Here is a 26,622-nt window from a genome sequence, read left to right as displayed (position 1 = left end):
CACAAATAAAGTTGTGTTCTGCACAGACGTGTTCTTTCATAAATTATGTCATGATCTTGGCACTGATGACTGGCTTAAATGCTCATTCCATTCACCTGTCTAACGCTGCCCGGTTGCTCATTAGGGCTTGCATCTAGTTATCAGGGCCGTGTAATTTTTGTTCTCTCGTGCCAGTGGTGAAAGGGTATTTAGCGTCCCGACCTGTTCTGCATCTCAACCACTGAGTCTGCCTATTCCTATCTGAACGGTGTGCCTGAACTGTCTTTGGACTTCTGGACCTCTGAACCAGCCTGTCCCTGTTATGAGCTGTTTGGCCGACCTGGCTTCGGACTCCTGCTTGTTCTCTGGTCTCCGGGGCTGCAGCACCTGGGTGTCCCAGATGATATGAACATGTAGATTGATGATGACACATAGATTTATGTGGTCACTAACCTGTGTTTCCTTTTACAGAGTTTCCTGTGATAGACGTTCTAGCCGCTGCTACTACGATCATTGTTTTAATAAACGCTTTGAAGTTATCCCACTGTCTGGCCTCAAATACTGGGCTGTTTGTTCAGCAGCATTACATAATATTCTAGCTAATTGTAGTTTCAAACTTTGGAAAAAAAACAATTTTGTATTTTGTAAAAGATGTTAAGAGATGTCTGTGCTGATATTTCCGATTTGATTTGTGTAAAACATGGTTTCGTGTCTCAAGGCCAACAATTTCTAATTTGGTCTAATTTGCCCAAAGGAAATTGTCCTGGATGTCCTTCAGAGTCACTGAAAGGATGGATGTGTCTACATGTTTTACAGAGGAGAGGATTTCTGTGTCATTCCCTCCAAACAAGTTAAATTCTACTTATTTTCAGAATGTGTAGCGCTCAGGTTTAGTTCTAAACATTATTAAATTATAACTGCTGTGACCAAATGTGTTCAGGGGAAGCAGGGTCAATCAGCAGACCTTTCTCATGTGATTAGGCAAAGTGACGCTCGATACCCGCCTACCAAAGTTTGGTTTAAGCCAATCATGTTTACAAAAAAAAAAAACAGCAGCTGACAGCATCAGTAGCCACAACTTCCTTTTCCATATTCATTTCACATGACTTGAATGAAAATGAAACTGAATCCCACCCATCTCTTACAATTTCAAGAATCTAAGATAATCTATGTGTCTTATTTCAGAGCATTCAGATGTTTTTAAATCAAGTTTTACTCTTGCTTAAACTCCGAACAGCCTTGTGGGGATTTGCCTGGGATTTGTACTGTTGCTGAGCAAATCATCACCAAGATATTTCTTTTTAAAGCATCAGGATGACAAATCTTTGTCTACAGTAGTCAGACCAGCACCAAGTGCACTGTCAGCAACCACTGAAGGAGACGCACAGGGCAAAACCCACATTACCATGAGCTGAATTGTGAAAAAAAACATAAACAAACAAGCATCACTGGTTTATTCAGAGCTAAGATGTTAGACTTTGGTGAAATGAAATAGGAAACAATCTGAATGCAAAGGTTGAGATTTTGTTGGTTGTGCCTGTGGACTGACAGTGTTTGGCTGCAGCCTGGTGTCCTGGTCTAATCCTGGGTAGTTTGTGCTGGGAGATAACACCAGGATGACAGGACCTGGAGGAAGACAGGGAGGAGAATTTGCTGCTGCTTTCTATGCAAACAAACATGACTGAGTGGTGAGGGGCTGTGATCCATCCATCTGTCTCCCTGCTTCTTTTCCTCACACAGCCCTCTTCGCTCCCTCCTCGCGTCGTCCTCTTCATCTGTCTCTGTCTCACTAATGAGCGCCAGTGGGGTTTCTCAGTAGCCTAACAACCGGCCATCTTTGTCTTCATCCAAAAATGGTGGGGCCACAGATTAGTGCTCCCCATTAGCTAAATAAATACACAAATCCAACAGAACTCACAGATCTGGCATTGTCACGTTGCAGCAAGAAAAGCTCACATAGCAGTAGGAGAGAGTAGAGGACAACAGATTATTTGGTATGCTAGCTGTATAATGCATAAAAGAAGTGATTAGTCTGCTAATGGTAAAAGGTCATCTACTAATATTTGTATATTGTGTAGGAGTTAATACACAAAATTTGCATTCATAGATAGTCTTGTGACATGTTAGTAAAGGGCATCAGCATGATGCTAATGGTGTTTTCCATTTGACAGTAGAGGGTTGAGGTTTCTCATTAAACCCAACCCCAGAACGCAATAACGCTGCCCCCCACATAAAAGGTGGGGGAAGCTAAACAGTTAATTTGCACTGAAATGATGCTGCTCCATTGTTTGGATGTTGGTCACTATGCATCGAGATGATTAAACACTGGATTTCTTATATGCAAAAGGAAGAATACAAGTAGATTTTCCACATCCAGGTTCTGATGGTTGGTTCTGTTTTTATTTGTAGTAGAGAAATTGAGGAGTGGTGGTCTAGTGGTTGGGGAATGGAGCTTGGAATCCTGAGGTTGTGAGTTTGAAACCTGCTCCCACAGTCTGCCACTTTGTCTCTCTGAGACCCTTAACCCCTGATGGCAGCCCAGAGCTCCCCAAGGTGAACATGTAGAGGTAAAATTTGTCAATATGACAGTGGCGTCGGATGTAGGAGTTTGCCCTGAAATCGAAGGATTGACGGTTCAAGCCCTGGCTCTGACTTTCAGTGTCATTGTGTCCTTGGGCAAGACACTTCACCTGCATTGTCTACTGATGGTGGTTACAATGTCGCTTGCTACTGTGAGTGTGTGTGAATGACTGAATGTAGGGTAAAGTGCTTTGGTCATGTCTCCTGACTTGAAAAAGTGCTATTTAAGTACAGGCCATTTACCATCAATAAAGTGCAATTGATTATTAAGTCCTGACTTGCAAGTTGGAAAAAGTTTTTTTTTTTTTTAATAAGCTTGTGTTAGTCTTTGAAAGTTGTTATGTTCTTCACTAACCCTGATCTTAATCCAACATGGCTTCCAGACTTGCTAAGTAGCAATGTCGATGTTAGGGCAAAAATCATTTATATAAAAAGTCAGGAAACATATCAGCTTCGTCAAAACATTATGCACCAAGAGACAGACTTACTGACAGAACCAGCATGACAGCAAAGCTAAAGGGTCTAACAATAAGTGATGAAAAAGAACTGGCTTATAAACTGCTAGGTGTTGATGATGAATTATTCTCTAAACTACGTCAAACGAAAAAGCTTTGCATCTAAGAAGGAGCATGAGGAGAGAAACTGAAGGGAAATGCGAAATAAACAGAAAAATTCAATGGTACTCTACCCCCTCTGGGTTGGAGCTCAGATTGGCCTCAATGTGAGGAGCTTAATGTAAGTATCTTGGTCTTGTTTTCTTTACATGTGATAGTAAGTAGATGCCAAACCCCACTGGGGCTTTGCCTTTTTAGTGTGCCGGAGTGAGAAAAGGCCTGAGTTTTCGATAGTTGTACATCCGTTTTCCGAAGATCACCTGGGAATATAAGAACCAGGATGGCCGAGTGGTTAAGGCGTTGGACTTAAGATCCAATGGACATATGTCCTCGTGGGTTCAATCCCCACTCCTGGTAACCTCTTTAACTTTACTTTGTGGTGTAGCAAGTCTTATCTTCCGGATGTTTGTACTTCTCCGTAATGTAGGATATTTGAGTTCCTGAAATCCTGCATGTACCTGCTCTTATTTGTCTAGTGCCAGAAGTAGAAAAAGTTCCAATTTGTAATTTTGTAAAATATTTTGAAAGCCACTAAAGATGCAAATCTTGGTACATTTTAAACTTAAAAGCTGACATCCATAGAGAAAATAATAAAAAAATATGGAAAAAGCAGCATGTACACAACAAATTCTGTCCTTTAAATGTGAGCCTTGATTCACTGATAGCGCCTAAAGCTCCAGCAGATCACTCTACCATGGAAACATTAGAGTTCTCGCCATCATCATCATATTAGTGGGGGTGATAATGATCCTGCTGTCATTTCATTATTTGCCTGACAGTATGAAACCAACTGTTAGAAATTGTTCCAAGTAAAGTGTCATTTTCTTATCTTGGTTGCACTGCAGGGGGTGTTTCTTATCTTCATCACAAGGAAGAAACATGGGAAGGAGAGAATTACCTGCCTCTAATTACTCCAGCAGGCTGCATCTATCTGTATTCTGCCTCATTACTACAACCGTTTGCTGCTGTGAAACAAAAATGGACGCATTAGACCTTTGACAGTGGCATTTCCAGGATGCCGGACCTCTTTCTAAATAAAGAGCATGCCTTCATTTACATTTAAAGTTATTCATTGGTCCGGAGAGGTTAATAAGACCATTAATTCTGGTTGAAAAGAACATGCATTTCATTTGAGTATTTACCATGAGGCTATGCATAGAGTTTAGTTTTTTGTGAGCTTGTAGCATCTGGGCACGAGGATATAGTAACTGTCCAAAAGAATCACTGGGATTCCTCTGACAGGCGGCCATAGAAAACTGGACAGAAACTCCTCCATCCTGCTACTCCAAACCCCATAGGGACTGTGGTGCAGGCGGTGCAGCAGATCACTGGGCTCCAGAGCTCCAAAAGGCGCCCCTGAGACCCACAGAGGAAGCAATGCATCTACTAAACAGTCTGTTCACACTGATTCCCCCTGGCAGGAGAGGCACGACTCAAAATCACACTCCAGCACATGGAGCATTAGCTATCATGCCATCCTGCCAAATTACCACAGGGGAAGCAAAACAATCTGCAGGCAAACGCAAAGGCAGCTTCACTACCTTCTGTTTGGACCTCTTAGTACCGCCCTTTGCTCAAAACATTACATACATGAATATATACTTTCAATAAATAGCATAAATATTCTTATTTTTGTTAAAAATGCTATTATGAACATACTTATTAACACAAACTGTCCTAATCTCTAATGCATCACATAATTGCAACATCATACCTTTTCAAAAACAGAACAATAAGTCTGAGTAAAGTTTGGATTTTAAATGTAAGCCTCATTTTTAGAAAATCTAACTCAGGAACAATACAACTGATGTTTTTAAAACAATGAGGGTGCCATCTAGTGGCCAAATATAAATAAGACCTCAAATAAGTATCTGGGGATCTCTAATAAGTTTCTGATCATTTTCTTTTAAAAATAATATCACTTTGAAAGACTCAACATAACTTAGCATGTGATTATCTCTAAGACATATTACCAAATGTTTAATTGTATTTTTATGGTTTAAAATGGGTTTGAGTTTCATTGTGTATACAAAAATGTATATTCCAGGCTAAAAAGAAATATTGCTAAAAGAAAATAAAAAAGATAACTGATATTCTCTTGATTTTGACTTGTTCATTAGTAAACTAAGCTTGTCATATTTTTAATTAAATGATCTTAGTCTGATTTTCTTACAAAAGTTATGTGAAAATAACTGTAGATCCAAAATCAAATCATGCCGTTATGTATTTTTTTTGTCTCACATAGTTTCCTTATTCAGTAACAAGATTAACTGGTTCACTTCATCAAAGGTTGTTGATGTAAGTCAGGCTTAATGAATAAAATAGCCAATGTCTGCTAATGAATAAACTGAAAGACCCTTTGTGGTTCTTCATATTATGAAGATACAATGAAACCAAGAGGTGCCTAATTAAAACTGATTCATTTTCCTTTATATGAAACGGATTTTAATTTGTCAATTAAAATATTGTCATAAAAGTTAAAAGGAAGCAATCTTAAACAACAGGCAAAAATTACTGGTTTCAACTGGTACCATTAGTGGACTGGGGTTGAGGGGCCACATATCATGATTCCGAGGGCATTAAATGGGCCCCAAGACCATAATTTGAACTTGAATGTTATGAACATAAAAAAAACCTAAACAACTCCCAGGGTGCTCCTAAAAATCTGAATAATTCAGTCTAAATCCCAAACTATTAACTTGTACATTTCTGTGACATAAAAGGGAGTAAATATTTAATTTAATTCATTTTAATGTCTAAAACATTTACAGACCGAGGGAAAAAAAAATAACTAAAGGACGATTAAATTTAACTACTGAAAAACTGTGGAATAAAATGCTTTATCCTTTTATAGGGCAAGTTACCAATTTTGATCACTTGCATACCCCTTAAAAATGTAGTCCCCCCACCGTCGCTCTGTGAGTTCTAGAAGCAAAAGATCTATATCCAGGCATTCAGCAAAGATACTGCTACATGGTTGTACATCTAATTTTCGCACTTGACCAATTAGATGAGCCCTTGAATGAAAAAAACAAAAAGTTAAGTCAAGAAAAAAAGGTAAAAAGCTAATTAAAATGTTAAAAAGTTGAAGTTAAAAAGGTAATAACCCTAGTTAACAATTATATTTAGGTTTATATACTAAAAAATGTGCCAGTATCAGCATTAATGCCTCTAAGGTTATGTTGGACCAAAAAAAATGTTTCTTTCACTCTCACAATTTCTTATAGAAGCACTTTAGTTATTTGGCGTTATCTACAGTTATTACATTGACATTAATTTTTGCCATCAAAATATCCATATTTTTTGAATGTTAAAAAGCTAATAAGGTCTTATTTCAATAACATAATTGGCTTGAAATTTGGATTTTCAAAGTATTTCACTGAGTGCCCTGTAAAGGGTTAAAATGCATTTAATTTTTAAAATGACCTTTTGAATCAGTTTAATTCAATGGGTGTATAAAGGTTGTACGTCCATATAACAAGAGTTAAATGACAACAAACAGACAACTTGATATTTCTTTAAAAACAAATATATTTTGTCTACAGACTCAATAAACCTGTGATAAAATGTTTGCTAAATTTACATTTAACAACATTTAAAAAGGGAAAATGGCAGCAAAGCATGAAATAAAGAAGTGTGAAACAAAATACCTGTTTTTGATCATGTCGTTTTATTTTGATAAATCTTTGTAAACATAAACTATTCCTTAATTGTCTTCTCCACTGGACTCAAACATTAGAACGCTGATGCTTGTCCATTAAGCTCTGTAACAATACACACCCACCAGCTATTTGACAACAAATATTTTCAGATGAGAGACGTAGAGATTTACTAAATCAAATGCGGAGCCAATCAGAGAAAGATTTGGTGGAATCGGTTCAGAACTCAAGTACAAATAAGCTCCTGGGAGGCTGAACAAATGCAGCTGCCTGCAGAGTGACAGATTTGAATAAATAGTGTAGCTGGAATATAAATCATACCGTAACATTTACAGTTACGAGAACCCCCATTTAAACAGCTTCTCTCTGGTTGTAGTAATGAGACGCATTAAGCAGCGCTTCCAGCGACTCCTGTGGCTCCACTCCAGCTGTGTGCAGCATTACCACAGCAGGCTGGGATTGCTTGAGTGCGACACACATGCTCTTTGTTTCATATCTGAACGCCTTTTCATTACTGCATACAGTGGAAGGAAATTTCTTCCCTTTTTCTGCTATGAAATTCTGTTTTTTCATGGTGAAAATCTCAAAGGTTCCGTTTCAATATCTTTTCAGTTTGTGTTCAACCTGCAGCTAAAGAGGGCAGGAAACCTTCAGTAAAACTTCATGTTTTCACATTACAGACCAACCTTCTATGGGTTTTATTAGGATATATCTTATAGACTAACACAACAGTACATAATGTTACATATCTGAACAACTAATGACTGTGCTCTGTAGAAGGTATGTATTCTGAAATTTAAATTTGCCCCCCACCTAATAAAACCCAAGCTGTTGAAAGGATCAACAAGTATGCTCTTATTATTTTGCCAAACTATATAAAGTTCTCCTTTTCAGCTATACTCTTCTAAACGAGCACTTTGTGTGGGTCTATCATTTAAATCCCAATAAAATACAGAAAGGTTTATAGTAATGGGAGAAACGTGAAAAAGTTATAGAGGTTTCTCCTAAAGATAAGTAAAAAAGTAAGGTAATGAATGAAGGAATGTAGCTTCTGAGGTCCAAACTTTAAAGAAGTTACTTTTAAAAAACCCTCATAATGATGATTTTAAGAAGCAGGTTGTTAAACACAATCAGGATAGCAAAAAAAAAACAAAAAAATAAAACTGATGGGTGCTTCATAGGGTGCGGTGGTCCACTATCTACATCCAGTGTTCGGCTGTAGTGGTTAACTCAGGCCGAGGGGCCTTAGTTGGGGGGGAGCAGTGTTGGACTTTGTTATTTGATGAGTGGAAGTGCTAGCTGAGGAGGTCGGGTTGCAGACCAATCCTCTGCAGGACTTCCTCTGGCATACACAGCACGGGATTCACCGCTTTGATCTGCTCGTCACCGAGAAGAGAGAGGCCTGCAACTCCAAACAGAGTGTGGAAAGGATCCACCTGTAGAGAAAGACCAGAGGTTTAATATGATGCATAATCAGCTCCCAGAATGTAGCTCATCACATACCAATGTACTGTGAAAAATACTTCTCCCCTTATGGATTACTAAACAATGTTAATATTAGACAAAAATAATCAAAAGGAAAATCAAATTATGTTTTTTTATTATCATAATTATGTTTGGGGGGGGGGGGAAACTACCAAAGACTATTATAACTGATCCATCTCTATGTTTCATCATAAAATCTAAACCTAACAGGTTTAGGTTTTGGCAGTCAAACATTATGCCAGTGAGGATAGAGAAAATAAAAACAAAGGGTTAAAAAGAAAACAACTGTAGTTCAAGACATTATTCTCTAGCAATGAGTGTTTTACATCATCACTCTGGAGGGATTTCTGACCACCTTTAACTGCAGAGTTGTTATAATTCAGCCATGTTGGAAAGATTGTTTTAAGGTTCAGGATATTTGAACTGGGTTTAAATCCAGACTTTGACCAAAAGCTTAATTTATGTATGACTCAAATGTTGGACTTATACTGTCGTCCTGCTCTACAGCTAAAGTCTGCACACTTCTGCCTTATGTCAGCTCGTGGTTCCAACAATCACAGCAAGACCTCCAGGTCCTGAAGAAACAAAGCAGCCTCGCACCATCATCCTGCCACAGTATTGTTGTAACAGGGCCATCTGCTTCCACAAAGGTCCACTTCTCATCAGTCCACAATATTTTAGCAAAACCCTGTGGCATCATAAAGATTTCTTGGGAAAATGTGAGACGTGCCTTTGTTCTTTTAACCTAAGAGCTATCTCACAGAGGCCGATTTGCGATTTGCTTTTTTTTAAGTTTCTCTAATTATTGAATCATGAACCCAAACCTGAACACAAGGCAAGTTAAGCCTGTAGTGGTGGGTTATAGCGACCTGTAGCCATCTTTTCTTCGTATGGCCTTCTGGATTTGCATCTTTTCTGCATTCTTGTAATCATTCTGGTTTGTTGATCACTTCACGAGTTGTGATGTTTCCAAGTCAACTAGTTGACAATACTAGTCAAAATGTCGTTCTATGACATCACATTAAGTCGGGGCGCTCAGGTTGAAATTCCTTACAATACGTCTTGCTGCAGCGACGGTCTTGGTTATAGCAGCTCACTGTAGCGAACGCTCTGCTAGGCCCAGAGAATAAAATGTCCCAAAGCCTTAAAAATGACTGCTAAGATATAAATGACCACTCAATGTCTGCTCTTGGATGTCTTTACGTCAGAAGATGATCTTTCGCTGTTTGAGATCATTTGACCTTCATGGTGTCGTAAAGGATTCATTTAAGTGAATTTCCTGTTGCTGCAGATCTATCTACAGAAACGGATCTAGTTTGGATTGGTATTCAGAGATAAGATAGCATGCTTTACTCCAATAAATGAAATAATTGAAAAACTTGTTTTTGGTGATCCTTCATGTTATATTTAAAAATTAAGAGTGACAAAAATAACATCTGCAGGGGTGGTTGGATACTTTCTTAAAGCACAGTATGAAAAAAAAAAAAAAAAAGAGCTAAGCTAAGATAGCAGAGATTTAACAGCATCAGCAGGCGATCACTGGAGTCTGGTTGCATGACAGCTTTTGACACAATCCCGTCTCACCATGTCTCCCGGTCTGTCAGCAAATCCTCCCGTCTCCTCGTCCTGACAGGCCAGGATGAACCGCCGCAGCTTGGCTTTGTCAATCCAGTGAATCCTGCCGATGATCTTCAGAGATGCCAGGACCCACCAGGAGTAGCAAACATCTGGAAGCTGAGAGAGACGGAGGTTTCTCTGTAAGTGCATGAATCTAATCATTTAATGCATAAGACAATTTATGTTCCTCGTATTCATTTAGACAAATTACTCTCTACAGAGGATAACGTTCTTTAGAGATAAAACAAGTTTAGCTTCTTATATTATATTTATCAAAGAATTTCTAAGGTAGGGCTGGATGACAAGTCAAACTTTCACTTGCATACCTTTTCGTTTGGGATTGCACGGCTCTGAGTGACATCACTTCATCACTTTGTTTTTCCATGCAGCCTCATAATTGATAAACTAGCTCAATGTGTAAAAACCCCAAAGGTAAACATTTAGGGCCTGATCTCCAGAAGGTTGGTGTACTGTAAAAAAGATGCAAACTAAGGCTGCAACTAACAATTATTTTGCAGATCCATTAATCTGTTAATTATGTTTTCAATTAATCGATCAACAATCGGATAGCCAAAGGTTCCTTAAAGAAGACTACTGACGAAATTAAGACTTTTCCACTTGAGTTCTGGGAAAGAGCATACTGAAAGATAAAAGGTATTAATGGGAGAGGCGGCCTAGTGGTTAGGGCACTGCGCTTGGAATCCAGAGGTTCTGAGTTCAAGCCCCACTGCCACTGAGGGTCTCTGAGCAAACACCCTTAACCCCACACTGCTCCCTGGGCGCCACAAAATGGCAGCCAACTGCTCCCCAGGAGAATGAGTTAAACGCATTCATTTTGTTGCTCTGTACTTGTGACAGTGTAATGACAATAAAAAGCTGAAAAAAAAAGATTTATCTATTTCTCTTAAACGCAAAATGTTGGTATATATCTTTTTGCAATCTTGGTATAATTACTGCTCTAAATGCGCCGCTCTCTCAGCTAAAAATCACACTTTAGATTCTCTGCACTCCAGTTAACGACTAATCAGTTACTAAATTAGTTGACAATTATTTCAATTATCGATAAATCATGAGTAATCTTATCTAGTGCAAACGTGTCTGTAAGAAGAGAGCAGATCTTCAAAGAAGGGGGGAAGTGATTTGCGTTTGCAAATTAGCAGACAGTTTGTGCAAACCTATTGTTGTGTTTTAGCTTTCATCAGTATGCAGGTCCAATTCTACAGACCAAAATGTTCATGAGTGGAGAATATGCAAATACTAACATTTACCAAATGAAAAGTGATTTTCCAAATCTGAAAATCAACTGCAGTATTTGCTTCTGAATATCAGTCTTAGTATTGAGTCCTTCACAGCCTCTCCTGGCTCATCCTGTTTTTGTTTTGTTTGAACCACCTTCTTAGCTTCACTACAAACTGACTTTGTCCAAACTCTAGGGTGTTAGCTTAGAGAGGACATAAAAACACCTAAAAGTTTATTTTAGCTAACTGTAAATCCACCAACTTTATTAGCAGCTTCTGTAGCTTCAGTTTGATCAGTTCGCATTGATTCACCAAAAAACCCTGGTATAGTCTGGGCCATAAGGATACACCAGACCCATCTAAGACTTTATGGCCCTGTGTTAATGTAATCAGTCTACAGATGCAGCCGTAACAGTTGCAAGTGGTAAATCTGGACGCAGCTTGTGTTAAACAGGTGATGTGCAGTGATGGTTTTCTGTCACGCTGCGTTTTTCTTTAAGGCCATCTAAGCAGAGCTCCACTTGAAGTTTACTTTACTGTGTCCCATACATAGTTGGTACCAAACTGCAAATGTGATTTCTCTTTATTTTTTCTTGCGGTCACTCCTTTTAATCCTACTGTGTAGTTGATGACTAACAATTGTCATGGTAACAGATCCCACCTAAGCTGATCATCCCAGCTCCCTGTTGGACACTTTAAAAAAAAAGAGAGATTGCAACAAAATGTCTGCTTTTTAGGTCAGCATGCATTATTAAGATGTCTATAAACATGAATATTTTATTCAGCTCCGCTCTAAACATTTAAAGTTGATATTACCACAAGTTAAATAATCCTGGTTTAAGCTGAATTGGATAAATCAACATTAATACCTGGTTGCTTTGGTATGTTGGCTATAAAATAGTAAACAAATAATAGCTAGGATTAAAAAGGAGGAGTGCATAAAAAATTATTATTATTTGTTGTTTGTAAGATTAAGACAAAAAAAAACAAACAAACATGAGGAGACATCATCAGATCCACACAAAGCACTTAGTACTCCATTAAAATCTTACATAGACACTAAAATGTACTTAGCCTTCCTTTGTACAGAAATCCATATTTTATTCTGGACTTGAAACCTTGTCCTCAATATCTGGTGGGACTCTTTGTTCAAAAAGAGCTCAAACATAATTATCCAGAACTTGCTTGACAAACTCATCAACCAAATGATATTAAATCTGCTTCAGTCCTGCACTGGCTGATTTTCCTGAGTCACTCCTTCTTCACACACTATCAAATCAAATCGAGGAACAGACTGTAACTTCATTGTGTGAATAAGAAAAAGAAAGAACTAAGTTTCCCATTTAAAAGAATCAAATAGTCAAATACACATATAATGAAATAAAAAAAAATAAAGATGATAAAATAATTTGTATTAACTTGATGAAAGGTGTAAAATAAGCTAGAAAGAAATAGAAAAAGAGACATTTTGATTTTTTTAAATACTTTTTTGGACATATGTTCATCTCAGACATGAAAACAGGTCAGGGAAGAAAAAAGTGAAAATGACTAAACCCTTTAGGGGACCCAGGAGTAGAATTCCCTCAAAAGAACTTTTGTTTGTGTGTTTTATTTAAATAACCTATTCTAGTGCACTCCAATAGAATAATTAAGCAAAGTTACAGCACACTATGATCTCAGTTATATCTTATTCTCCCTCCCTGCAAAAACAGAGATTCTTTATCTCAAGACTATTTTTCATAGTTCTACCATTTCCCCACTTTTTATTTAATTTCATAGTGTTTAACAATAAATACTCAGTCACTAACTATTAACAGCCCTTTAAATATTGTTTTTGAATCGCCTGATTAAATTACAGTCTCAAAGACTGCAGTGTGGCAAAAAAAACTATTTCCGGTTCTGTTCATTACGTTTATGGACAGTATTTCTAAGTGCAGCCAGGGGCCAGAGGGTGTCCAGTTTGGGAACCTCAGGATATCATCTCTGCTGTCTGCAGATAATGTTATCCTGTTGGCCTCATGAGACCAGGAGCTTCGGCGTGCACTGTGGCGGTTTGCAGCCGAGTGTGAAGCGGCCGGGATGAGGATCAGCACCTCCAAATCCGAGGACAATGTTCTCCACCGGAGAAAGGTGGACTCCCTCCTTCAGGTCGGTGGAGAGTCCTTATCTCAAATGGAGGAGTTCAAGTATCTCTGAGTCTTATCATGAGTGAGGGATGGATGGAGCTTGAGATCGATAGACGGATCGGTGAGGCAGTGATGCGGTTGCTGTATAGGACTGCCGTGGTGAAGAGGGAACAAAGCTCTCAATGTACCGATTGATCTACGGTCATGAGATCTGGGCAATGACCAAAAGGACAAGATTGCGAATACAAGCAGCCGGAATGAGTTTCCTTTGCAGGGTGGATCGGTGCACCCTTCAAGATCGGGGTGAGGAGCTCAGTTACCCAGGAGGAGTTGGAGTAGAGTCGTTGCTCCTCCACGTCAAAAGGAGCCAGCTGAGGTGGCTCGGGCATCTGCAAAGGATGCCTCCTAGTCGCCTCCCTGGGGAGGTGTTCCAGGCATGTGTACTACTGGGAGGAGGCCTCGTGGAAGGCCCAGGACATGCTGGAGGGACCGTGCCTCTGAGCTGACCTGGTGTCGCCTTGGGTTCCCCCCAGAGCAGCTGGGGGAGGAATGTGTGGATCGGGAAGTCTGGGTATCTCTGCTTAGACTGCTGCATCCGTGACCCAGCCCCCAGTACAGCAGAAGAAAATGGACGGCAAAGCTAACTATAGAAAGCCAATGGGAATCATGAAAATACAAGGAAACAATAACATCCTACGTCTTAATCAAGATAGAAATAGATGAATGATGAGGGAGAACTAGTAAAGGTAGGTCTATGTGCCTTTTCATCTTGGTCTATTTCTACATTAATTTTGGATATATCATAGGCATTACTTTGGTAAAGGTTTTGCCTTAGGCCGCCCCTCAGATTTCTCAGAAATCTGAAAGCATTTCTCCTACTTGGCTGGTGTGGTAGTTGGTTTACATAAAGTTTACTAAGTCGCAGGTGCAAAGAAAGCCAAGGTTAAAACTGATGATAATGAGCATTTCAAACACAACACACGCACTGCAGGGTTTATGTAAACCCATTATGTTCAACAGCTTGCAAGCAGAGTGGGGTCTTTGAGACTTAAGCATGTGCCAGACATGTATTAGACTGGGGTTCACACCTGTCTCATTAGAGCAGGAAATGTACGCTGGAATTGTTGGCACATAAAACACAGCTTATTACAACAAGCAGCGGTTCGTTCTTCCCAGCAGTGCACCGACTTAATTCACCCTCTACATAATGTAGGTAGCTGTTTTAGTCACTAAAGGCTAATGTAAGCTTGTGTCAGTCAAAGTTACTTTAAAGCCTCTCAAGCTGGGTTCCTTTAAACCACCCAAGCATCCAAATCACTATTCGGTTACTGTTGTCTGCCCTTAACTCGGCTCTAATCAACTCCATCCAATCAGGTAGCAGTGATTACGCTAATATTTTTAATGTTTTAGCTCCAAGTAGGAAATTAAGGGCCTATTCAAAAGCCTTTATAACATTTAGGACAAGCACTAATCTCTAAAAGTTTTTTCCATCTTTAGCCGCATCCACCTGAGCTGAGAAACCTGATCAGATTGGCAAACAATTCATCAGAAAGCCTCAAACCTTCTCTGGTCTTCCATTGAGGCCTCCAGACGGCAGCTGTCTCTCACAGAGCCACCATCCCAGCAGGTCTGCGTTGAGCTGGTGGAGCTGGCCGGTGAGCGACAGGAAACCAGTGCAGCAGTAAATCTGAAAGGGGACGTTTGATTTCAGCGACTCATCTGTTAAATAAGTTCATTCTGTTTAAATCAGCTGCTCACTTGAATTCAAATGTTATTCTACATTTAAAGCCGTTTAATATTATGTTTAGAGCTTTATGTGTTTTGCTTCAAAAGCATAAAAGTTTATTTAGTGAGTTACAAGATTAAACTCACCTGACCGGCGTGAGACTCTGAACCAGGTCTGCAGCCAAAACCTCCGTCGAAATTCATACAAGACAAGACGAACTCCACAGCTTTGTCAACGTTTATGGTGTCCATCTTCCCCTGAACAAGGACAGAGGTGGACACAGAGATAAATCATAAAATTCAAAAACAAACACTGTAAGAAAATATACTCGTTCAGTTTCATAAAAATGTTCTTCTGTTTTGTTTTTACTTTATATGACTCGCTTTATGATTGAGAACAGAGTTGAATATCAGTCAAGATCGCCAGAAGTCAATCAAGCCACAGAATCTCAATGACATTTAAGTCTAGAGTTTGACCAGACTGTTCCAAACCTTCATTTAGCTTTTTTGTTGTTGTGTTTTTGCATGAGAAACTGTGCTAGAGCTAATATCACAAACCCACGGCAGGACAGAACTCATGGTTCCGTAAGTTACAGCAAATGGACCAGCTCCTACAACAGACTTAAATCATCATGCTACCATCATGTTTCAAAGTGTGACGGACTTTCTTTTAAACGCTGCCTTTATTTACATCGGCTGTAACAGGATACGCCTTCCAAATTTTTGTCTCATCAGTTTATAAAATATTCCTCTACTAATCATGACAATAATAAAAATGTTTTTAAGCAAATGTGAGAGGCTCCTTGGATTAACATTTGGTCAGTAGAGGTTTTCACATTTGAAAACCCCTGGATGCTGTTTCTGTCCAGTTCTATTGTTGAATCGTGAACCTTAAACCAGGTAAATGAGACCTGCAGCGCTTTAAGACCCAAACCCACTGCTTAAATCCGACTGTAGATGCATTGATCCGCCTCTTCAAAGCAAATAGGGTCGGACTACAGGGACAGTGAGCTGATCACCAGACTCATGTGATTAAGTATCATCATAGGGTATGGCAGCCTTTAAATAGACACAAACATGCTTGTTTTTCCCTGTACTTCTGTACAAAGAAAACTATTTTTAAATGCATCGTTGCCATCATACGTCCCAGTCTGAATGACGGCTTGTTTTCAACCTGTGTGATATTTATTGACATATCAGTACTCTATTACCAAATCAGTTAATGTGACAGTTTGACCAGTGTACTCTGCATTTTGTGTTTTACTTTCCCACTTTGTTCACTGGAAAAAAATCGAAAGCTAGACAAGTAATTTTTTCTTAAAATAAGTGCAATTGTTCTTAGATTTAGAAGGTAAAAGAGACATTTTGCCAATGGAACAAGATAAATTACACTTAAAATAAGAAAACACAATTGCATTGTCGTATTTCAAGTGTAATTATCTTATTTGAAGAGTAAAAATACTCCTTTTATTGGCAATTTACCGACTCAAATTAAGGCTAAATACACTTAATTTAAGAAATTATTTACTTATTTCTAGATAATTTTCCCAGTGTTTTACTTCCTTTCTGACAACAGAGTTTCTTGTCAAATTGCTGCATAGGTTTGAACAAAATGCACCTCTGGTCTACCTTGGTCAGACTTTACCCTGTTCCTCAGGGACCCCTGTTAAGCATGTTTTTGGCATTTCCTTGTTGCATCATAGATTATTAACAGGCTTCTGCAGGACTTGATTGCAAAGGAGGAGCCCTAATTTGAATCAGGTGTGCTGGAACAGACATATTTAAGACATGCAGGGCAGGGGTCCCTGAGGACCAGGGCTGGGAACCACCAGGCTTTTAGCTAGCGATGCATACGGCCGTACATCGTACGCCCTTTACTAAAAAAATGACATATTGTATGCCCTGTTTTTCCCCTGTGGAAAATAAGCTAAAATGTTCAAAATTTCACAAGCAGCAGATGCTGGAATTGGAAATATTGAACTTTTGCTGCTCAACGCACCACATCAACCAATCAGAGAAGCTGGTCTGGGAGCAGGAAGGGAGACAGACACAGCGCTTCTGATGCAGAGGGATATGACCACTCCACTGAAACTGTTTATTAATGCCTAAATTAACTCAAAATGTTGAAACCTTCTGGGAAAACATGTTTGCTATTATTATTCAGGTGCCTGCCACATACATGAAAAAGGCTAAAACTCTACTTCCAGCCGACCAGAACATTAGGGGAAAAACCCAACATGTGACAGGGCCTGCTGCAGGGGATTCCTAATGACAGGGTTCTGAGTGCCTCCAACAGTGTAATAATATTTTAAGACTTAAGAACTGACTGAACAGACAATGTTTTGAGGTCTAATTTCTTGCATAGATATATTAAATCTACTTTTTACCACCTTATCACAGCAAATATAGCAAAGCCTCTCTCTGCCATTGAAGACAGGATGATGAAGCATCAGAGGCATCTGGAAAACACTTTACTGGACGCGCTTTAGGAGCTACAAAGATTCTCCTGAAGTGCGTCTGACCTTTATCTGTACAAGCATCAATAATGGAGCAGCAGACGCTTTTTTGCTGCTTAAATCTTGGTGTAAACGTAGCATTACACTTTCTGATTGTTTGAATTAGCCTATGAAACCTAAAAAATTATCTCTTGTGTTCCTTATGAAATTTCCACCTCTAGTAAAGCACGCATACTTCCCATATTTAGGACAAAAGCAGGTTGTAACAAAGAAAAAAGGTTAGCTGCATTCCACCTCAAAAAGCAAGAAATAGCCTTTCAGAGAGTCTAAATTGCTCAAATTGTCCGGGGGAGGATACCCCCGGAGCTCCCTATGCCGCGCAAAGCCTAAAAGTGATACACCAAGGTTAACACCCTATGAAATATTCCTAGCTAAAAGCCTGGGAACCTCTGAGATATACGACAGTGGTGAATCCCCAGCAGTCTGTGCAAACAGTTCACTTCAGCTTATTCTAATTTGTACTGACATCATATGACTCGATCTTCTCTAAGATTGGATGCCAATTATTATCTGGGGTGTTTTGGTCTAAAGATATTGCTCTTAGTTCATCACTGTCCCACATGTTCTTCATTAGTGGATGATGGTTCAACCCTTTCCAGGCTGATGGATGTCAATTTTTTTTCTCATCGGTTTTTGAGCTTTTAAAAAAATAAAAACACTTGAAGGAAAATGAACATATACATACCAGCAAAGCCAGCGTGGCAACAGCACAGAAAGAAAACCGAGTATCAATTTCTCCTGAGAAAAGATAAAGAGAATCACTAGATGAACTCTGATGAAAGATTTAGAAGGTGAAACCAAACTTTACTAGTTTTAAAAATATAAAGTGAGTTAAAGCCAGTTAAAAGATACAAGTTGATTAGCATGGAAAGTAGATACATTAAATCAGTTGAGTTTGTTTACCCCATTTGTCTCCAGCGAATGAACCGTCTTCCTGCTGGAGTCCTTTAACGTAATCCACCACTTTCTCCACATCGATTGCATCTAAGCTGTCATATAGGCACAAGATCTAGGAGAGATTAAATGCAAGAAGACAGTCAGCCAAAAACCAGAAGGAAAGAAATGTTCATCACTGCTGTTTATTCTGTATCACTGCAGCACTTTAAAGATGGAAATGTCTCGAGAGTTGTACTGAGCGAAATTTCTTTTTGTATAAATTCTATGAGTATAAAATGTCAATAAAGTCGGTCTAAGTATAAAGGGAAATAAAAATTGGAATCTCTTTTTAAAAAACATAAGGTTTTGGATAAAAAAAGTTATGCCAAAAAAAAAAAAAATCACTTCAGAGGATCCTGATAGATCAGCAAATACAAATAAAGGAAATAATTAAGGGTCTAACAGAGAGTCGTCCTATGAGTGATGCTTGGACAACAAGCATCCACCAGGAGTCACCTGGACAGCACTGAGGGTGTAGAGCAGGTGAGGGTCGTGTCCGATGCTGGCGCTGATGCCTCCGCACTCATGCTGGCAGGCTTTTATGAAGTCTATGATCTCCTGCCGGTTCATCCGCTGCAGCTGGCCCATCAGGTCCATTACCGTCAGACCCCAGTAGATGCCGCTCATCCTCAGGTACTCGGACAGCGTGTACTCCTGGAAACATGTAACCACACACTTTGCTCAATTGCCAACTTTTTAAAGCTATCATACTGAGCTTGAGCTGGCTTGTGGTCTCAATTTTCACTTCCTCGAAGACAGAAGGCAGGTGGCCCGGTTCAGACTGAACTAAATATAGATTTAAAGACAGTCTCGATACAGTGAAAATGGCATATCTACAACTCTTTTTAGAAGTGGTCTGAGTTGATCGTTTTAGTGGTCTTAGACACTAATGTTGATTAGCTGATTGGTCTAATTTTTTTCTGAAAGATCCAGGGTTTGCATATAGAGCAGCTAGGAGAGTAGACTTTAAGTTTCTGTTAAAGTACATCTCTAATCAATACCAAATCTTTAAAAAAATTATTTTATTATTATTTGTTATTGTCTGTAACTCAAAACAACCCCCATCTTTAACTTTAACTGAGCCACAGCATGCTGCCCTGTAGATTATTTTAAAGAAACCCCGTTTGTGTTATGTAGGGGAAACAGAGAAGTCGTTAAGGAGGATGCTCTGGGCAAATTAGATCAAAAGTGTTTTTTATTTACTACGTGCAAATGCAAAGAAAAACTAATACTGTAACCTCAAAAATACACCCCTATTCTTAAACATGGTGGAGGTAGCATCATTCTGAGTGGAGGCTGTTCTTATATGGGACAGGAAAGCTGACCAGAATGAGAGATTAATAAATGAAGAAAAAAATTCTCAGAAATCCTGTTTGACGCTTGAGGTTCATCTAACAGAAAATCAATGCTTTCCATCCAATTCAACTGATCTTTAGCTATTTGGCAAAGAGCAGCGAGAAAAATGCCTGTCTCTAAAAGCACCTGATAAACATGTAGAAATAAAGTCAAATCAACCAAACGTTGTTCTGCATAGTGATAACCCAACAGAGCTGATCATCAATAATCACTTTAATATTTTGAGCTTCCAGTTTTGAATGTTCTGAGAATGTTCTGGTATATCTTATACAACAGGTTTGAAAAATGTGTCAGTTTCAGCTTCCATGTGACAAAATATCAGACACTTTAACATAGGTGGATATTTACTAGTTAGATTTACTAGAGTAACTATATGCATTCAAGAGTGGTTTAACCACAATGTACATCTTAATTGTACTAAAAGAGATATTAATTGTAAAGTATTGTTATGATTGGAAATGATTCTTGCTACTAGAACTAGAAGTACTCTAGGTCTTCACTGAATGATGATCAGGCATGGTTTAATCAAAATGCACAAATACACACTTCCTAGTAGAAACAAAGCTTTAAAGTTCTAATGTTATTTGCCTTCAACTAAACCTGCTGTGTTACGTGAAGGTCAAGTGTATTTTCAGTATATAATGAAAAAATTTGTTGGAAGTTTCTCTCTAAACCAGGAGGTGGCAGCAGTACGGTAATACTCTTAGGTGAAACATTCTAATTAATTGGATGCTTAATTGTTAGTAATCATTATTATAATTATAAATTCTCAAAGTAGAATGAGAGGTAGGTTTTTTAGTTAATAGGTTCCTCTCCTGTGGAACCAACAACTAGTTTTAATCCATGAGGCAGACACCCTGTCTACTTTTAATGGTCGGCTTAAAACGTCACTTCTTTTTATAAAGCTTACAGATGGAGGGGCTCACGTTATTCTGAACTATCTCTATAGTTATGCAGCTATAGGCCTAGACTGCTGGAGTACAAAGGGACTCATTTTTCATCATTCTATCTCTATTCTCCCATTCTACAGTATTTGTTAGTTCAACCTCTAACATTATGCTCTCTCTGCTTTTCCTCATCATAGTAGCTTCATCTCCTGTTTGGCTGTGACACCATCTTGGAGAGAATTATGTGCTGTGCTGCTGCCATCAACACCTCTGTTTATAGATGTTGGAGTTTGTGTAAGTGTAGTCTTGTTTGTCTGACTGTTACTAACTGAATTTGCTCTCTTTTAGCTTCTGACATGGGAGCTGGCTTGGAGCTCATCTGCCTGGCTGTTTCTTGGACAGGGCCGCCTCTGAAGCTGCCTTTTGAATCTCTGCTTCTTTCTGTGTGTCTGCTTCTGTCTGATTGAACCCCTGTCGGCCTCGGCACGGCAGATGGCTGCTCACACTGAGCCTGGTTCTGCTGGAGGTTGCTTCCTCTTAGAAAGGAGTTTTCCTCCACTGTCACTACAAGCATGCTCGGTGTGTGAAGGATTGCCTTCGATAGTCAATGCAATGAGCTGGTTTTCTTTAGATAGAATACTTTGAACCAATCTGAGTGCATGATATGTTTTAAATGTGTCTTTAAAGTGCCTTGAATTGACATGTGTTGTGAATTGGTGCTATATAAATAAACTGAATTGAACCAGTTTCTGCAAAGAGCAAAGATGCTGTTTTTTGGGGGGTAGAGAAAAAAACTGAAACACTCTTATTTGAGCTTAACTATTTGAACTGATGTAACGAGTAAATTTCTCCAGTGTGAGATTAATAAAGTCAATTAATTACAATCAGCTGCTTTAGAATGATTCATTTGGGAATCCATCTAAACCTACACTCCACCCATGCCTTTAAATATAGCTCTCTGTCTACTAATGGGGCAAGTGCTTTCCCACATATATGTACAAATAAGGATGTACATGTGTTTAAAAACACAGTTTATGTGGCTGTTATGCTTATTAAAATTCAGCCTATCGGCCTTGATTTCTGTTTACCTTTGACAACCAGTGGTTGCAGTGAAATGTGCTGAACAGAACCATGGGAGAGGGAGCAGATGTCATTCAAAACATAAACGGGACATACTGGCCAAATGTCATCCTAGTGGAGACCAATTACAATGTAGCACCAAGCTACAAGGAGGAAAATATGTGTATTCTGTATTATTTATTGCTCAACACTATGGTGGTACTATTTGAAGATCCCACATGAGTGTCTGGTGGGATTTAGAGGAAACATTTATTTTAAATCTACTGCCCAAGAGTTTAGATATCAGTGAAAACAAAGTATATATATTACTGAAAAGTTTTACATCAGTGTTATCAGCTTAGAAGTTTAACATGAAGATTTAGCTGATTCTGGTGAGGGATCACATGAGCTAAGATCTGGGTGTAAATAAGGCTTTACTCACATAGTCATCCTTCTTGGAGCCATAAGCAGCGATGTAATCAGCATGTTTATCCAGCAGCAGAAAGCTGGGAGCATCTGGCTTGATGATGACATCTTTCAGTTGAGCGCTCTGACATAGAAACACAGAAAACACCTTCAACAAACCGCGAAGCAACATCAGCAGAAAACATGACACCCCAAAAGGTCTTAGTTTATTAGCCGCATATTTAACTTGTTTGATGAAAAAGAAAACAGAATGAATGGCGATCATAACGTTTGTTGTTGACAAGCTGAGGGCTAACTAACGTTGATGCTAGCTGCTATCACACACTAACAGACATGGTAAAAGCTAGGCTTACAAAAGACAAGAACAAACAGACATCAGGAAGGTTATACTGTAATGCTGTATTATAAAATATTATCTGAGAACTGAAATACAAACACTTAATTACCATTATGGGAGATTGTTAGTGATCTTGCATGTCGCTCTGGATTCTTCTTCGTCGGTTTATTCTTCTTCTTCTTCTTATGGGATTTTATGGCGGTTGGCAGACTTGTGAATTGTGCATTACCGCCACCAACTGATATGGAGTAAAGCAAGAAAACAGGAAACGATTCACCCCCCCCCCCCCCCCCCCCAAAAAAAAAAAAAAAAAAAAAACCTGTGTAACTTAAACCAACATAATACTAAATCACATTTGCCCATATAATTTTAATTTACTCTAGGTCATCTTAACTCTGACAGTTTCTGATGGTCCCATCGGTCCTCCCATCATACTTCCAACCATCTCCCAGTTCAAATCTTTAATGTCCAGATATTTTTCTGCAGCCTTCACTATTATTTTGATTTTTTCCGTTTTTGTTGTTGTCTGTGCAGTACAATTAATCACTTCTACCATGAAAAGAACAAAATTTGTCTTTTTAACAATAAGTGAGTCTTCATCAATTTTTAGAGATTTCTCTAGAGGTTTGGAATTTGCCGTGTGTTGAACTGTAGGTTTGGGTTTTTCTGACTGAGATGGGATCCTTTTTGCAGCTTCAGCGTAGGTTATTCCGAGCTCAAATTTCATTTTTTTAATTTCCTCAGACCTTTTGCTTGCTTCACAGCCGCGATAGGCAGCAGTATGTTCTCCACCACAATTACAGCATTTTATTTTAGCTTCTTTTCCACATTTTCCGTACTCATGTTCTCCTGCACACCTTCCACACCTCTGTTTCCCTTTACAAACTGCTGCAATGTGACCGAATTTTTGGCATTTGAAACATCTCAATGGTGGAGGATTGTAGATTTTGACATTATAGCTTATGTAACCGATGAATACTTTGCTTGGTAATTGCTCTACTTCGAATTTAATTAGCACAGATAAACTGTCAGATCTTTCTCCGTTTCTTGTTGTTTTTAACCGTTTTACTTCTTTTACTTTTGCACCGCTTATGTTTTCCAGAATCTCTTTTTCAGAAATTTTTAGAGGAACTCCTCCAATGACTCCCCTGCTGATCTTTTTGTTCTCCATTAAGCTGCACTGAACTCTTATCCCGTCAATTTTGTTGATACGTATTGCTTTGCCTTGCTGGGCGCTGTCTCTGCAGTTAATTAGCAGGTCTCCACTGTACAGAATTCTGGCACCTTTGACTTCTCCGACAAGTTTATTGATGGTTTTTGTTAAGTGAACCGGATTCCAATTTGTAAAAGAGTCTGCCTGATTAACGACTTTGAATATGACTTTGAATTCATTCTGTTGTGCTGTGGAATGTATGGAATGATCATCACTGGATTGTTCTGAACTAGATTCCCCTTGAACTGATCTCTGTTTTTTCCGCTTTTTCTCATTTTTTGATGTTGCTATCTTCCAACCTTCATTGTCACTATTTCCCTCTTCCATCCCACAAGAATCGCTTCCTGTTTCCTCACTACTCACGGCCCAAGGCATTTCTCCATAAGCAGCTTCAAAACACGCGCCATGCACCAAACGACCATCCACATGCAATCCTCGACACCTCTTCTTCTTCTTCCCCTCGTCGGTTTATTCACGGTGACGTACAACTTTTGGTGCGCTTTACCGCCACCCTCTGAATTGTAGGTGCACCTTCCTGCATAGAGATTAAAGGAATAGTACACCCAAAACATGATTAGCCTTCATTTTCTACTCACCCACATGCTGAACAACACTCTGGAGTACTTTTTTGATATCTCAAATGCATCTGGAGATCTGGGAGGCTTCTTGCTGTCTGCTGACATTCAAATAATGGAGGTCTATGGTGCCCGAGACAGAAAGGTCCATAAAAGTCCACAAAAAACGTGTCAATATTCCTCCATACTGCTCGTCCAATGTATTCCAAGTGTCCTGAGTGGGTAGCGTCCATAATTTACTCGAAACGAAGTCATTTAGAATGTTTTTAGAGCATAAACAGTAGTGTATAGGATTTCCTGAAAGCGCGCACATGCGCGTTCACGACGCTACGGAAGCCGGCAGACCAAACCAGCGCATTCAGCTCGGCAAAGAACTCCTGCTCTTCCTCAACACTGAAGTCCTCAGACATTTTTCTTTCGTTGTTTCTTTCTTTGCACAGGTAAACAGCACATTTCTTCTTCTACGCTTGCATTATTGGCAGAGCAGACGCTGAATGCGCACTTTCATCTGGTTTGGTCTGCCGGCTTCCGTAGCGTCGTGATCGCGCATTTGCGCGCTTTCAGGAAATCCTATACACTACTGTTTATGCTCTAAAAACATTCTAAATGACTTCGTTTCAAGTAAATTCTGGATGCTACCCACTCAGGACACTTGGAATACATTAGACGAGCAGTATGGAGGAATATTGACACGTTTTTTGTGGACTTTTATGGACCTTTCTGTCTCGGGCACCATAGACCTCCATTATTTGAATGTCAGCAGACAGCAAGAAGCCTCCCAGATCTCCAGATGCATTTGAGATATCAAAAAAGTACTCCAGAGTGTTGTTCAGCATGTGGGTGAGTAGAAAATGAAGGCTAATCATGTTTTGGGTGTACTATTCCTTTAATGCGCCTTCAGCAGAATGACAGTGTGCCTTGCCATTTGATTTAAAAAAAAAAATAATAATAAGTTAAATGTCCTTGTAAATCATCCAGAAATCACTAAGATAATCACCTCATTAACTCTTTTGAAAGCATTTGCAAAAATTAAGCAGAAGTTGTTGTGAACACGTAGCTCGACAGTGTGCACCCATAGCCACAAGGGGGTGGTAGAGTCAAACAGCACATCTTCAGATAAGATTGCATTTTTAGGATCATTATCAAGTGAGATATATACACCACCATTCAAAAGTTTGGTGTCACATTGAAATGTCCTTATTTTTAAAGGAAAAGCACTGTACTTTTCAATGAAGATAACTTTAAACTAGTCTTAAATTTAAAGAAATACACTCCGCTAATGTGGTAAATGACTATTCTAGCTGCAAATGTCTGGATTTTGGTGCAATATCTACATAGGTGTATAGAGGCCCATTTCCAGCAACTATCACTCCAGTGTTCTAATGGTACAATGTGTTTGCTCATTGGCTCAGAAGGCTAATTGATGATTAGAAAACCCTTGTGCAATCATGTTCACACATCTGAAAACAGTTTAGCTCATTACAGAAGCTACAAAACTGACCTTCCTTTGAGCAGATTGAGTTTCTGGAGCATCACATTTGTGGGGTCAATTAAACGCTTAAAATGGCCAGAAAATTAGAACCTTCATCTGAAACTCGACAGTATATTCTTGTTCTTAGAAATGAAGGCTATTCCATGCGAGAAATTGCTAAGAAATTTAAGATTTCCTACAACGGTGTGTACTAATCCCTTCAGAGGACAGCACAAACAGGCTCTAACCAGAGTAGAAAAAGAAGTGGGAGGCCGCATTGCACAACTGAGCAAGAAGATAAGTACATTAGAGTCTCTAGTTTGAGAAACAGACGCCTCACAGGTCCCCAACTGGCATCTTCATTAAATAGTACCCGCAAAACACCAGTATCAACATCTACAGTGAAGAGGTGGCTGCAGGATTCTGGGCTTCAGGGCAGAGTGGCAAAGAAAAAGCCATATCTGAGACTGGCCAATAAAAGAAAGAGATTAAGATGGGCAAAAGAACACAGACATTGGACAGAGGAAGACTGGAAAAAAGTGTTGTGGACAGATAAATCCAAGTTTGAGGTGTTTTCATTTTCATCTTTTCATTTGTTCTGCATTCTCACAAACTTTCTTCTTTGTGAGACACAGAACAAATGAAAAGATGCTGAAAGAATGCCTGACACCATCTGTCAAGCATGATGGAGGTAATGTGATGGTCTGGGGTTGCTTTGGTGCTGGTAAGGTGGGAGATTTGTACTGGGTAAAAGGGATTCTGAATAAGGAAGGCTATTACTCCATTTTGCAATGCCATGCCATACCCAGTGGACAGCGCTTGA

At 39.1% G+C, this 26,622-nt stretch overlaps 1 protein-coding gene and 1 non-coding gene across 2 annotated transcripts; one reads left to right on the top strand and one right to left on the bottom strand.

The window, feature by feature from the left end:
• Positions 1-3,447: 3,447 nt before the first annotated feature.
• trnal-uaa lies at positions 3,448-3,530 on the top strand. Its single transcript has one exon. It is a non-coding gene; the product is annotated as a tRNA-Leu (tRNA).
• Positions 3,531-6,820: 3,290 nt separating this feature from the next.
• rabggtb (Rab geranylgeranyltransferase subunit beta) lies at positions 6,821-24,303 on the bottom strand. Its single transcript, XM_038291955.1, has 10 exons — positions 24,228-24,303; positions 22,650-22,711; positions 22,220-22,327; positions 18,932-19,129; positions 18,443-18,548; positions 18,225-18,277; positions 15,171-15,281; positions 14,860-14,985; positions 9,902-10,051; positions 6,821-8,268 (listed from the first exon to the last, which is right to left on the bottom strand). The coding sequence occupies exons 2-10, from the start codon at positions 22,650-22,652 to the stop codon at positions 8,128-8,130; spliced, it is 996 nt and encodes a 331-aa protein (XP_038147883.1). The 5' UTR covers positions 22,653-22,711; positions 24,228-24,303; the 3' UTR covers positions 6,821-8,127.
• Positions 24,304-26,622: the final 2,319 nt, after the last annotated feature.

Source organism: Cyprinodon tularosa, unplaced genomic scaffold (genome assembly GCF_016077235.1).
Source record: "Cyprinodon tularosa strain WSP-4 unplaced genomic scaffold, ASM1607723v1 ctg304, whole genome shotgun sequence".
In the NCBI taxonomy this organism is placed as follows: domain Eukaryota; kingdom Metazoa; phylum Chordata; class Actinopteri; order Cyprinodontiformes; family Cyprinodontidae; genus Cyprinodon; species Cyprinodon tularosa.
Note: the sequence above shows the minus strand (reverse complement) of the source record. Positions and strands in the feature narration are given on the sequence as shown.

Coding starts and splice junctions, on each gene's coding strand:
- rabggtb (XM_038291955.1), bottom strand. Junction 15,282..18,224: donor TTGCCACGCTGGCTTTGCTG/GTATGTATATGT, acceptor GTCCTTGTTCAG/GGGAAGATGGACACCATAAA. Junction 10,052..14,859: donor TCAATGGAAGACCAGAGAAG/GTTTGAGGCTTT, acceptor CGTCTCTCTCAG/CTTCCAGATGTTTGCTACTC.